We start from the raw sequence: 15055 nt of genomic DNA, 5'->3' as shown, positions 1-15055 counted from the left end.
CGGAACATTTCCGATATCCAAATATAGGCTTCCAATATATCAATCTTTATGTCTCGACCACTTCGAGACTCCTCGTCATGTCCGTGATCATATCCGGGACACCGAACAACCTTCGGTACATCAAAACACAAAAACCCTAATTATGATCGTGACCGAACTTTAAGCGTGCGGACCCTACGGGTTCGAGAACTATGTAGACATGACCGAGACACGTCTCCGGTCAATAACCAATAGTGGAACCTGGATGCTCATATTGGCTCCTACATATTCTACGAAGATCTTTATCAGTCAGACCGCATAACAATATATGTTGTTCCTTTTGTCATCGGTATGTTACTTGCCCGAGATTCGATCGTCGGTATCTCAATACCTAGTTCAATCTTGTTACCGGCAAATCTCTTTACTCGTTCCGTAATACATCAGCCCGCAACTAACTTATTAGTTGCAATGCTTGCAAGGCTTGAGTGATGTGCATTACCGAGAGGGCCCAGAGATACCTCTCCGACAATCGGAGTGACAAATCCTAATCTCGAAATACGCCAACCCAACAAATACCTTCGGAGACACCTGTAGAGCACCTTTATAATCACCCAGTTACGTTGTGACGTTTGGTAGCACACAAAGTGTTCCTCCGGTAAACGGGAGTTGCATAATCTCATAGTCATAGGAACATATATAAGTTATGAAGAAAGCAATAGCAACAAACTAAACGATCAAGTGCTAAGCTAATGGAATGGGTCAAGTCAATCACATCATTCTCCTAATGATGTGATCCCGTTAACCAAATAACAACTCATGTCTATGGTTAGGAAACATAACCATCTTTGATCAACGAGCTAGTCAAGTAGAGGCATACTAGTGACACTCTGTTTGTCTATGTATTCACACATGTATTGTGTTTCCGGTTAATACAATTCTAGCATGAATAATAAACATTTATCATGATACAAGGAAATAAATAATAACTTTGTTATTGCCTCTAGGGCATATTTCCTTCAGTACAACCTATCAAGAACAAAGTTGTGAATTAATCTCTTCGTATTGATGCCCTCATCACCAAGCCCACTATCACTGATGCCTTCTCTTCCGGCACCATAAGTAGTGTGATCATTTTAGAAATATGACCAGTTATATTCTACTTGTATCTATCTCTATCTTGCGGTTCCACTGCTCACTGTCGTGGTTGCACTGCTCATGTCAAATTAGAGTTATGGTGCCCTGCGAAACACGAGCAAAGTTTGAACAATCCAATGGTTATATTCTACTTAAGCTGGGACCACTATGCATGATATTTTGTATGAATCGCTATGAGAGAGAGCTGGACAATTATATAGCAAATTGGGTGTCGTATTCAATTGTATCCATGGAAAATATATTATGATCTCTAAACTACAGCAGTGTACAAAGAAACGACAACCAACAAAGGAAGCGGAGGCGGGCGCTGACAGAGATGACAAAGCCAAGTCTTGGAAGGATGACAGTCGGATAGATATCTCATCTCTACTTCTGCTCATCTCCATTTATTAAGACATGACAACATACGTATATATATGATGTGCGCCCAACTCTGTCTTGAGCATTGCCCGTTGCTGAACCTGCACATGAAAAAACTGACAAATGTTCTTATTCTTGTTCTGCCTTATGCAACTTCTACATAATGTGAATAGGAGTAAGCAGGTGTCGTATCCAGAATTTTTTTGACCATTAGTAACTTCTACATAATGCATCATATTCTGTATGTAATGTCGAAGTATCGACATCAAGATTACATGACAGAAAGTGGGAATTGAAGTGGCCAACTAACCAAGCCTAGGTGAAAGGAAATCTTGAATCTGTCCATTCATGTCTGATACAAAGAACTGATCATTAGCACTGCAATTCACACAAAGGTAGCTATTTTTGTTTTTCTTATATAAATCCAAGAAATACCACTAATACAATTTATCAAATTGCGATACTGACAAATTGAGTTCCATTGCCCTTCAGTGTTTAGCAGTTGCCTTTAAACGGGATTGTAGATAGCCTCAAAAAATGGCATATCTCTTTTCACTTACTTTCTAAGTGTCAATGCTGAACTTTGTGTGACACAAACCCTAACTTTTCTGACATGCAACGCTCCCCAGGAACATGGGAGGTCAATGGGTTCGTGTGTGTTGAAATAGACCTGGTCCTAGAGTATCACTCATCAGAATGACCGTCCAAGGCACAGATCATCCAACATCGGCAATAAAATTGAGCAGGCTACAACAGAGGTAAGGGTAGGCTCTAAGGGCAACTCCAACGGTGACACCGACTCTTTCAGCTCTGTTTAGTCCCACAAGCCAAGGTTGTCTTGATGCTCAAGACATGATTGTTTCAGCCAGTCATCATCGTCATCGCCCCTCTTTTTGGTCCAAAAATGAGGTTGCCTCTGCACACCAAGCAACATGACCATGATACCCCGTTACATGTGTGCACACATCCAACCATCAAGCTCAGGAGCTGCTCATACCTGGAGTCAACCGACCAAACCCCCATGATGCGGACGACACGTCAGACAAACACCATACGGTTCCCAGCCAACGCCACACCCGAATCCAAGGCAACAGAACGGCGGTCGCTGGCAGCGGTGCGGAACTGACGTGGCCGCCAACCCGACGATTGGCCAGTGATCCGGCAACAAGAGCTCGCCTGATTCAGCATAGGGTTTGGGTTGTAATCAAATGTAACAAAATGATGAGGTGAGAAAGATGGTTCAGCCTGTGTCTGAATCATTCAGCCTCTCATTATTTTGAGAAAATAGGCTCAAGACAAGGTATCATCTATCAGCCTGCTTAAGTGAGTTTCGTAGTGGAGTGTTCCTTGCAGTTTAGGAGCACACCACAGATTCTTGGTCATTCAAATAAAGAGCTTTTTCTCGGAGAGAGAGAGATGGGGATCGTACCGGATCCAAAGCAACAGGTAGCCAAGCTGCGAGAAATCCATCGACGGCGGCTAAGATCCCGCGTCAGCCCGACCAATCCCTCGACCGAAATGCATCACGGGCCCCGCCGTTTGGTCCCCAGCCCGCGCCGCCATGGATGTTCCCGCCGCACGGGAGGGGCGGCGACCCAGCGAGTCCGTCGGTCGGGAGCCTGGATGGCGCCGGCGGATCCCCCCCATCATCGCCGCCCTTCGGGAAGGGGTGCGGCCCCAGCCGGCGTGAGCTGGGTTGGCCACTCTCCCATCCGACGCCGTGCCTCCTCTCCTCTTCCTCTCTTTCTCCCTCCTCTCTCTCCCTCTCATCTTCTCTCTCCTACAGATCTAATTGAGCGCTGCCGCTGTCGCCCTTTGCCTGCAGGTCGGCGCCGTGGTGGGGATTCGGGAAGGAGGAGGGGGAGGAAGGGAGGAATGGTGCGGCGGCTGTGAGAAGGAGCGGGTGGCTGTGGGCGGTGGGCTAGGGTTTGGTGCAGTTATGTCCAATGGGCTCCTCGCCCTTGTCACGGGACGCCCGACGCGCGAGGGAAGGTTCACCCGCCCGAAGATGACTCGCTGCTGAGACAGCCAATGCAAGCTTGAGACGAGCCCACTCGTCATTGGGCAAGGAAAATGACTGGGAGGTGAAAAATGATTTAACTGCAAGTGAAGATCCAACGGTGCAGCGAGCCAGAGGGGCAGATCCGACGGCCGACGAAGCTTGCAATCGGGGGAGCATTCTGGGAGCGAGTTGGCTAGCGTCTGTTTTGTTTTAAATTAGCTCCCAAAACAGCCCAAAAAGGCTAGCTAAACATGTCGGTGGGCCGGACCGTTTACTTGTTGTGCCGTACCTTTTTTGAGGGAGTATGGCATGAGTGCTGGCCCGTATATTAGGTGTGCCTGGATGGGCCGTGCCGGGCCGGCCCATCTGGCTAGGTCTGTTCGCCTTGTCCTTACTCCCTTTTCTTTTTCTTTCAGGTGCGCTGGCCTGTTCTGTTTCGCTGCTCAAGTCGGCGCCGCAAAGCCTCTCGCCTCGAAGGGTTTCTTCCTCCGCCTCGCCGTCCGCGCGCTGTTCCCCACTACCGTCCGCGCGAAGCGAGACAAGGCGGCGGCGAAGAGAGCCACCCCTCCTCAGGGGATGGCCACCACGGCTGCGCCGGAGGGCGTCGCGCAGCCACCTTCCGCTGCCAAGGGGCCCAAAGGAGAGGCGGAGAGAAAACAGAGCGACGCACAGGGAAGAGGAGGAAACGGCGGTGGTGGTGGTGGCGGCGGCGGCGGTGGTGCAGGTGGTGGGGGCGGAGGTAGAGGGAAGAAGCGGAAGAACAAGGGAGGTGCCTTCATCTACGGAAACTACAGGAACTACTACGGCTACCGAGTGAGTTGAACCGTGCTTCTCCCCTCCACTCTGTGGCCTCTCTCTAACAAAGGGTGAATCGTCATTGTGTTGTGCATGCCGTGTAGTTATTTGGTGAAATGATTTGCTGGAGATTGCTATGTTCCTGGGACTGGGATGGTTTATACGGACTAGGATTCTTAGCTGAAAGCGGTGGAGCTTTTGCTTAGGACGCGCCCTAACTATTTGATGAAATGCGCTAATAGGTTTCTGCGTTGATTTGTGTCTCAGAGCTGGCAGAACTTGAGTTTTGCAACGAGGGCCCGTGGTTCCTTTTTTTTTTGTATTGAATGGAAACTGGAGTGAGATGAATATACTTGTTTTGTTTGATTCTAGTTTGTGGTAGGCCAGCATAGACGTTATCTGTATTTTGGTGTTAAATTGCCGCTTTTACGCCATACCATTAGCTCATCATTTCATTGGTTTAGACAATCCAACCATTGTGGTACTGTGTGTGACATGGCTGCCGAATTTCAGGGGCACAGTAATCACCACTGCTTTGAGCCTTTGACCCCATATTGGACATGTAATATAATTTCTGATTAATAAATGCCCCAAGGTGTTACTGTAATGGCTATTGGCATAGAAGGAGTAAGCAAGCATGGAGCCTAATTGCACGTACTTGTTTTCACAGATCTGCTTATGCTAAATTCACCTGTACAAAGGAGGCAAATAGATGGATAGAGGGTCTATTCATTAGATTGGACATTTAATTGTTCTATGCTGCACATGATAGTTCACTTCATACGATAAAAGGACACTCGATGGCTGGATCAATCAATCTTAGCTGATAACTTCAATCTTTTGATGTTCAACAGATTGATCGTAACGTTGGTGAAGATCCCCGCCTTGAGATATTCAAGAAGGAGTGGTTTGCAGGCAAGGATTGTCTCGATATTGGATGCAACCAAGGTTTGGTCACAATCGGTATAGGTAATGTTCTGGGGATAAAAAATTTGTTCTGTTTTGTTTGGTTAATGATCTTCCGGTCTTATTCTCATGTCTTCAACTTCAATGTAATCTTCTGTTCTTGAATTAGCAGACTGCTGTTACTGTGCAGTTACATTGTTTTAGTTTCTATTGTTGAATATGAAAGTCTTATCCATATTAACATAAGCATTATTTAGCTAATTATTGTAAATATTCTTTGATTTATTCATATGGTTACGTTAGGATAATTTTAATCGAGTATGTGCCATCTATTGTAGGTTGCCACTTGTAATACAGTTGAGACTGCCCTACATAAACATGTCAGCCACCTTTGTTAACTTATTATTATAATGGTCTGCAATAGCATAGTTTTCATTTGACAACTCTTGACCGTATAAGAACTGAATGCCAATTAGCTGTAGCTGGTCTTTTGCTTCATTATTCTGTGCATTGATGACTTAGTGACTCTTCTGACACTCATTTGCTAGAAATCAATACATCACAGGTGACATATACAATTTTTTTGGGGCAGATGTCACAATTGCAAGAGAGAGATATTGTAGAATGTTCTAAATAAGTTTCCTGTCAAACACAGTTTCTCATCTCTAATTTTCTTTACCTTGTGCAGCGACGAAGTTTGAATGTCGAAGCATCCTTGGAGTTGACATCGATAAAGGTTTAAACTGTTATTGTAATATTTAATGAAGTAATATTGTATATTTGTAATACAGATTTCATACTGTTTGTTTTTAGTGCATGAAGTACCTGGTAGTTGGAATCTTTCGAAAAACAATCTGAATATCTGATTGATGCTTGTCTCTCAGCAGCCTTTATGTACATTTTGTGTTTATATATATAATGTTGCGCGCTGAGAGCATTAATACTCATTTCTGAACAACATTAAATGCCAGTAAGAAAATCTAGTCCTGTTTGACCGGTTATTGCATATGCCAGCTCAGTGTTGCTAGTACAACAACAACAACAACAACAACAACAACAACAAAGCCTTTAGTCCCAAACAAGTTGGGGTAGGCTAGAGGTGAAACCCATAAGATCTCGCAACCAACTCATGGCTCTGGCACATGGATAGCAAGCTTCCACGCACCCCTGTCCATAGCTAGCTCTTTGGTGATACTCCAATCCTTCAGGTCTCTCTTAACGGACTCCTCCCATGTCAAATTCGGTCTACCCCGCCCTCTCTTGACATTCTCCGCACGCTTTAGCCGTCCACTATGCACCGGAGCTTCTGGAGGCCTGCGCTGAATATGCCCAAACCATCTCAGTGTTGCTAGTAGTTCGTAATTATTGTATTGACACAATGCTTGTGAGGCATGTTGTGGTTGCAAGTCTAAAGAAGTAGAATTTGGTGGGACATTTTTTTTAATGGCATAACATCCTTGCTGATGCCCACACCGTCCTGTTCACAAATTCGATGTTTCTCTATTGATAACGGAACCTATCTTGAAATTATGAAACTCTGTATGACATTTATAATGTTAATTTGTTCTTTAGCAGAATGTGCATTTATGACAGTCAAACTTGTTTTTCTGTAATTTTCTGATGTTAGATGCATGGTTCGTAATTAAGTAATAGTATTTGACAGATTACCAATAAATATCATCAACCATAATTGAATAGTGCCTTGTAGTTACGTAATGTTTGTGTGTTCTTGGCTTGCGCAATGTAGTATGGTTAGCTGTGTTGGGTTTGTCAAATGAAACTGATTCTGATATTAACCTTGTAGGTTTGATTGACCTTGCTAACTGGAATTTAAGAAGGATATCTCGAACAGGCAATGTGGCTCCAGAAAGTGCCAAGGTCCATAACTCGTCAGACTCCACAGCTCAGAGCTGTCCAGAAGAAGTGGTATCTGAAATGCCAAATGGAAATATTTCTAAGGACGAACAACCTGATCTTTTTGAAATTGTCTCTTTTCGGTCTGAAAATTTTGTACAGAGCAAACACAAATATGCAGAACAGTATGACACCATCATGTGGTAAGTTGCAAATTTACAAGCGAGACATGTCAGAGATTTTTTGGTTTATTTGTATTAGTCACTATCCAAATTGAATGTCATCTTGATTGGTTGTGCTTTTGTTCTCTTGCAGTTTGAGCGTGACAAAATGGATCCACCTGAACTGGGGTGATGATGGCATAATCACTTTGTTTGTGAAGATATGGAGTCTTCTAAGACCGGTATCTATTTATCTTTTGCTGTCCCTAAATTGGATCTCTGTGGTAAGAGGAAAAACTAACAATACCTTGTCTTCTTTCCGCTTGCTTCTCTTGTTTTGCAGGGAGGGATTTTTATCATGGAGCCTCAACCTTGGACCTCGTATAGGAAAAACAGATTAGTGTCAGAGGTAATTTCTGATTGTCAGACTGATGACTGATGCTACATGATTTGTTTTTAGCTTGAGATGGTAGTTTCAACTTTAGAGCTCTAACTCTGTTTGTGAAGGCCTGAAGGATAGCCATGAGTATGTTGCATTGAGCTGTTCTTTTGGTCCCTTGCTCGTTTCAAAGCTAGATGTACTCCTTGGTTTGAATTGCTTCCTGGTCTTTCATCATTTACGTGTTTTTTCTTTCTGAAAAAGTCTTTCATCATTTTCGTTGGTGTCTACTCTCACCCAACCTGCTTTTGTTTCCCCTGATCACACAATCTTTCTTAGTAACAAAAATCCTGATCCATCGATGAAACAATTATTTCTTCTCAATCTTTCATGGGGTGAAGTTAACTCACATCATCCTGTCCTTTTTTCTGGTGGATTTCAGTTTGCCAAAGAAAACTTCAAATATATCTGTATATACCCTGAGAAATTCCGGGAGGTACTTCTTGATAAGGTGCATTCTATATCGGCAACTAATGCTATGTTCTTTTCCAGTTCCCTGCAGCAGAATCGTTGTAAACCATGCAGTTGTGCTTGCAGGTAGGATTCAGGTCAGCAGAGGTGATTACCAACAGATTGGTCGGATCCGTCGCTGGTTTTGACCGCCCAATTGAAGTTTACTACAAATGATGGAATGAGATTAACGCCTGCCTCTTGCTCAGAGGCTCATCTGTTGCTTCGGGCGCATAAGTTTGGTGCTGCGGGATTCGTCAAGCTTCACCGGTGCTTTCTTTGGTACAAATATGATGATCAAGGTTTTCACATAACTCTGGATTAGCAATTTGTGGAAGTGTCATTTTCAACAAGCGCCCAAGGAATGGTATGGATAGGGTGGTGGTGGTATTGCCTTCACTAGGTGGTTTTCGATACTTTGCCAGAGTTTAAGCGTCTGTATAGATGAATGTTAGATGCCAGAGAAAACCTTCCAGTGATTTCGCTTCCTATGAACAGGCTAGTTTTCTCGCGCTCTTACAATTGCAACCGCTTTATCGTATATATAAACCGGCAAATCTTGGTTGGATTAGATCAACTTTCAGACACTGTACTTGTTACATTGCTCAGCTCTGGAGCTGCATCGCCAATGTCGCAGTCCCTTGCAGCTCAAGCTGCACCTGAGCCCACTCCACGAGCACTTTGAAGAAAAAGCCATTGATCAGTCACCGTCCGGATATGCAACCACATTCCAAAAGCTCCAAGGATCTTCCAAAAATAAAAAAGAAGCCCAAAGGAAGGCACAGCTCGGCAGAGGTGCAACCATCTCCATCCTCTCCGCTGCCCCAAGCCAAGCAAGGAATCCCTTCTCTCTCTCAACTTATCTTATCTTATATAGCCAGCTCGATCGCAGCGAGCTGCTATGCATGACTGCATGAACTGCGCCTGACAATGGTGTGCATGGGCGTCGCCGAGTGCCAGCACATCCACTGGACGGCGCTGGACTACTTCCTCGCTGTGCTCATCGTCGTCGCAGCCGTCGTCGCGGTGAGGCTGCTCATCTGTGCCCTGGTGCGGTGCCTCAAGGACGGCTGCGTGGCGCACCACCACCACCACCACCACCACAGCCCGGCGACCACCGACACCGACGAGGACATGGAGGTGTGGGCCGGCACAGAGCTGGATATCCATAGGCATGCTGATCGGCATGGCCAGCAGGATCGTCGGCCGGAAGCCGTCGAGGTGGTGGTCCCACCACCGGCTAGGACCACGGCATAGTCCTAGCACGCTGGCTAGTTATTGTACTGTTCGTATTTCCTCTCACACATTTTTTTATACTGTTCGTATTCGTTAAGCTTGCTTGCTCCATCCAGGTTAGTCAGTTTGACAACACGAGAGCGGATCATCTGCCATGCACGAGTTATCCCGTGCATGTTCTGCGCCGTGGTCAGGTTGTGTGTCAGAACCATTTGTAGTGTCAGGTCCAGGATTTTTTTTTGAAACTATGATAATTTTTATAGCAAATTCGAAACTATACACCTTAATGCATAAAAATCAAAAGTATCGCCCTGTTGGCCTCCTGTTGGCTGAAGAGGGACTTTTCGGTCTACTGTTGGCCGAAGAGGGTCTCTTCGGCCAACCATTGGCCAAAGAGAACTTTTCGGCCAACCGTTGGCCAAAAAGTGGTCTTCGGTCAATGGTAGGCCAAAAAGTGGTCTTCGGTCAACACCTGCTCTTCTGTTTTAAGAAATTCATATCAATTAGGATTTTTAGTATTTTAATTTGATTCTTTTTGCATTAGATTATAAATTTTATGAAGTTTCTGTAAATATCAATTTTGACTAGATTTGAGAATTTGAATTTGAATTTTCATGAATTTTCTCAAATCACTAGATTGCCTATAATTTGAGCTAGGGGTATTTTTTAGATGATTCTTTTTTGCTAGTGGTTCTTTGTGACTTTGTTTATCAGTAGTAATTAATTGGCAAATTTTAGGATTATTTAAAATTAGATTTTTATGAAAACAATTCCGTTTTAGTGTTTTATAGGTTCTGTGCTATTTCTTTTAATTTTAATTACTCTAAATTGTTTTCTTTAGCTTTTTTGACATATTCTTTTAGTTTCTGTTAATTTATCAGTAGCTATTTTATTTGTAGTATTTTTTGTATTTTATTTCTTTTATCCTACTAGAAAACTTTGAGCTTGATAGGAGTTTATATTTAAAAGTGCCTTATAAATCCTGTACAACCATTGCCGTTTTATACATGAAAAAACTATACTTTCCCGCAATCTTTTTCCCTCCATTTTCTTTCCCGCCATTTTCTCTGCTGCCATTTTCTCTCGCCATTTTCTTTCCCGCCATTCTCTTCCGCCACACTAAGGAGGCCAGTGTAGTCTCGTCAAGATGTCCGGTTATCCTTTTGATCATAGTTGTTTTCACCCTAGTATGTTCAAATGTCTTTTGAGTTTAGACACCAATTTCACGATAGACAATAGGATAGTTCCATGGGACGAACTCCTCAGTAGTGACACCTTACTGAATGAGTTGGCTCACACATTAAGTAGGTGCGGGTAGCCTGCAAGGACCTTTGAGGAGATACGAAAAGAACTTCTCAGGTTGCATGGAAGATGGAAGAAGCAACAACATAAGGGTGAAGCATTCCTAAAGGCTGCAGCAGAACATACTTATTTATTGACCCAAGACAGCGAGGATGAAGATGATATTTTCATGCTGAGCACCAAGGGCAAGAGTACCGCATCGTCAAAGGGCAATAGTGCCGCATCATCAAAGGGCAAGAGTGCTGCATCGGCGGAGGATGATGATGATGCCTTCATGTGAAGTGTGAAACACTCTCTAAGAGAAGTCATAAGTGTGAAACACTCTCCGATGATGATGACGAAGCTGCAAACACTTATGACTTCTCTCAAATAGTGTTTCACACTCCACCACCAGCACCGACGCAGGAGACACATACCGTGTCAGACAATGTTATCTACGGTCATGGACACCGTGAGGCTCGTTTTATAAGTTGAGAAGAGAAAATGGCGAGAAAGAACATGGCGGGAAAGAAGATGACGGGAGAGAATGGAGGGAAACAAAATGGCGGGGGAGAATGGCGGGAAAGAAAATGGCGGGAAAGAAAATGACGGGATAGAATGGCGGGAGAAAATGGAAGGAGAGAATGGCGGCAAATAAAATGATGGGAAAGAAAATGTCAGGAGCAAATGGCGGCAAAGAATGGCGGGAGAAAATGGCGGCAAAGAATGGCAGAAAAGAAAATAGCGGGAGAAAATGGAGGGAAAGAACGGCGGAAAAGAAAATGAAGGATAAAAGAAATAAAATACAAAAAATACTACAAATAAAATATCTACTGTTAACTTAACAGAAACTAAAAGAATATGTCAAAAAAACTAAAGAAAACAATTTAAAGCAATTAAAATTAAAAGAAATAGCTCAAATTAAAAGAATCATATAAAAAATACTCCTAGCTCAAATTATAGGCAATCTAGTGATTTGAGCAAATTCTTGAAAATTCAAATTCAAAGTTTCAAATCTAGTCAAACTTGATATCTACAGAAACTTCATAAAATTTCTATTCTAATGCAAAAAGAATCAAATTAAAATATTAAAAATCCTAATTGATATGAATTTTCTAAAACAGGAGAGCATGTGCTGGCCGAAGACCACTTTTCGGCCTATTGTTGGCCAAAGAAGGACTTTTTGGCCAACGGTTGGCCGAAAAGTACTCTTTGGCCAATAGTTGGCCAAAAAGTCCCTCTTCGGCCAACGGTAGGCCGAAAAGTCCCTCTTCGGCCAACGGTAGGCTGATGGAGTGATACTTTTGATTTTTATACATTAGGGTGTATAGTTTTCGAATTTGCTATAAAAATCATCATAGTTTCAAAAAAAAAATCTCAGGTCCATGCATGCCCCACCTCTCTCTATAACTCCATCCCAGAAATATGTCATCTTATTTCTTTCTATGCAAACAAATTAGATGCCTGATATCTTGCGAAACAAAAGTTTGATTTACATTTTATTTGGACAAATGTGTTTATTCCGACGAGATATTCAAAACAAGACCAATATTGAATATATTACTTAAAAATAGGACGTGGCTAGAGAGCGCCGTGGCGCTCGTTTGTTGCCTAGAGCGCACAACCGTATATAGTAATTATATGTCCTTGTGTCTAATTGTCTACACTAGAAAAGAAAATTGTTTGGCCACAACCCCGTACGCACATGGCTATCAATGAAATCAGCCTAAATCATGTCCCACGTGCATTTATTTAGGGGTTCAAAAAGTTGTAAAACCATAACTTTTGATTCAAGCATCGAAATTCAGTTCCTTTTCAACGTCAGGTTTCTCACGACGAGTTCTTCAAAACTAGATCCTATATGAGTAGGTTTCGTCAAACTTTTTTTCAAGGGTAACTTTGGGTACAATGAAGGCAACTACAGTGCTATAGGGAAGCAACTTTCTTTTCGGCCTAATAGGACTGACTATTAGGTTGGTTTGCGTAAAAAATGAGAAAACACACACAAAATATAAGCAACTTTAGTGCTACATACAAAGCAATTTCACTGCACTGTGTGTATTTGTGAATTTTGCTAACATTATCCCAACTTGCGTATCATGACTTCTCAATTGCTTATTGTTGATGATCAGTTCCTACACTTGATGTTCAATTGCCTATACATGCTATAGATTGCCTGCCAATGATGTATAGTTGCCTGCTATTGCTAATTAGTTGCCTACAATTGCTGAACAATTGCCTAACTTTTCAAAATAGTTGCCTACAATACTATGAAGTTATTTATCATTGTTTTCTAACTTGCATACAAACACTCTGAAGTGGCCAAGATTCCCCATCATGTTGCTTGCCATAACTAGCAATAGTAGACATAAGAGGATCACCGGTAGATGACTTCATAGTATTATAGGCAATTTACAAACAACGACATACTAGCGTGAACAGTAGGCAACTTAGAGGTACTAGCGAGGAAGTTAGGAGAAAATTGAACAAAATTAACTAGGACACAGAAAGTAGTGAAGCTGCCTGCTTTAGCACTAAAGTTGCCTCCTGTAGAAGGAAAGTTGTGATATTATCTACCACTTTTTCGAAGTTGTTTTGTATCATTAGTTAGATGCTTATTGTTGCTAATTAGTTATTTTTAATGGAGCGAAGTTGCTTCTGTTTAGCACTAAAGTTGCCTCATCTAGCATAAAAGTTGCTTTTAAAAATATTAAAGAAATATATCCATGTGGAGTTTAGTTTTGAAAAGCTAGTCACGACCTGACTAGCCAACTCATGTGTGTTTTCTATCATTATATCTAAAGATTTCAATGATTTTTGTAGGCAACTCGACAAAAAATCAAGAATTTGTGTAGGTTTGTAGGCAATTGTCTGATCCGCCCCTCTATGAAACTTCTGATAACCCCATATGCAACTTCTCATCTAACTCCCGCGACCTGACTAGCCAACAACCGTGCGCTCAGTAGCATTGGCAACTTAGGTCCCCTGATGGACAACTTTCATAGTATTTTAGGCAATTGCGGATCACCCGTAGGAAGCTTCGTAGCGATGTATGCAACTTGGTTTTTGAGGTAGACAACTAAGAAACCATGTTAGACAACTTACTACTTTAGGGTGAGCAACTTTCACAGTATGATAGGCAACGGACTATGTAACCACCTATTACCTATTGCACACAACTAAGTAGGAGGCTACTAGGCGAATTCACATACACATGGTGCAATTCTTTTAGCATCAAAGTTGCTCATGTTTAGCACTAAGCTTGCCTCATCTAGCGTCAAAGTTGCTTTTAAAAAAATCATCAAAACATATTCATATGGATCTAGTTTTGAAGAGCTCGTTACAAGGAACTCAACGGTGAAAACGGATCATCAATCCGACATGCGGTATGAAAGTTATAGTTTTTTGAATTTTCTTGTACCAGAATTAATGCACGTTACGTCATCGCTGGGTTGGTCGGACGAGGTGAAGAAAAATCAACGCACTATAGTTGAAGAATCTTTCCACATATAGAATAAGTGGGTGGACAGTTTATCAAATATGGAATGAGTCTGTTGCATCGTTCGGTCCATGAGCATGCGCTCAGGAGCCCGAAAAAGTGCAGCTGCACTTTTAAGTATTTATGATTTTTTTTTTACAAATATATTCAAGAGTGGTCTTATTTTGAAGTCCTAACTTAAGGAACACAAATATGCAAATGAATTGTAAATCAAATTTTCAGTTCAAAAGCTAAAATGGATTCTAACATTAAATCAATGGGAAAAGCATGGGTTGGTGAGAGGAGAGAGAACACATGAAAAAAAGGTTAACAGTGTGAAAAAAGTGACCGGTTCATGTGACCCATTTGACATGCATGAACACGAATCTTTATCATGCATGATCAACAGCCAATGCATGCACGGGATGTCCCGTGCATGGTATATATATTTTTCTTGTCACTACACGTAGTCTGAAGTTTGAACACTTCTTAATCAAGTTACAAATGGCAGCTATACAGCGTGAGATTGAAGGCACTGATTATTGCAATATTTGATCTCAGCTCTATTTATACAGCAAATATATATCTTCTATGGATTTTGAAATAATAAACAAAATTGAGATTTAGTATCATGCATATTTGTGAACATCAATTTACTAACAAAGATTCTCACATTTGTACGATAAGATAAGGGACTAACTAGAAACCAATCGACTGTAAATTTAATTTTGGTCAGTCGATTGGTCTCCAGCGGTCTACTGGAAAGTAAGGGCCAGATGCGCGTCTTCAACCTCCAGACTGCCGTCTTCTTCCTTCGAACCGTCGAGCCAACGCCGGCCTAACCATCTGCTAACCCTCCCCCCCCCACCACCAATTGCCGCCCACCGACGTGCCCCCCTTCCTCCTTCCCCCCACCCCGCCGCCATAACTCTAACCCCGGGCATGAACCATTTTTTTCC

The 15055-nt window shown here is 42.5% G+C and overlaps 1 protein-coding gene across 1 annotated transcript; it reads left to right on the top strand.

The window, feature by feature from the left end:
• Positions 1–3944: 3944 nt before the first annotated feature.
• On the top strand, positions 3945–8678 carry LOC119332014 (probable RNA methyltransferase At5g51130). The gene is made up of 8 exons (XM_037605193.1): positions 3945–4309; positions 5146–5260; positions 5886–5933; positions 7002–7254; positions 7367–7454; positions 7556–7621; positions 8034–8102; positions 8189–8678. Exons 1-8 carry the CDS (start codon positions 4073–4075, stop codon positions 8276–8278), a joined length of 966 nt encoding a protein of 321 aa, XP_037461090.1. The 5' UTR covers positions 3945–4072; the 3' UTR covers positions 8279–8678.
• The last annotated feature ends 6377 nt before the right edge of the window (positions 8679–15055 follow it).

The sequence above is a fragment of the Triticum dicoccoides genome, chromosome 7A (genome assembly GCF_002162155.2).
Source record: "Triticum dicoccoides isolate Atlit2015 ecotype Zavitan chromosome 7A, WEW_v2.0, whole genome shotgun sequence".
Lineage (NCBI taxonomy): Eukaryota > Viridiplantae > Streptophyta > Magnoliopsida > Poales > Poaceae > Triticum > Triticum dicoccoides.
Note: the sequence above shows the minus strand (reverse complement) of the source record. Positions and strands in the feature narration are given on the sequence as shown.

Coding starts and splice junctions, on each gene's coding strand:
- LOC119332014 (XM_037605193.1), top strand. CDS start 4,073: ATGGCCACCACGGCTGCGCCGGAGGGCGTCGCGCAGCCACCTTCCGCT. Junction 7,255..7,366: donor CAGTATGACACCATCATGTG/GTAAGTTGCAAA, acceptor GTTCTCTTGCAG/TTTGAGCGTGACAAAATGGA. Junction 8,103..8,188: donor GGGAGGTACTTCTTGATAAG/GTGCATTCTATA, acceptor TTGTGCTTGCAG/GTAGGATTCAGGTCAGCAGA.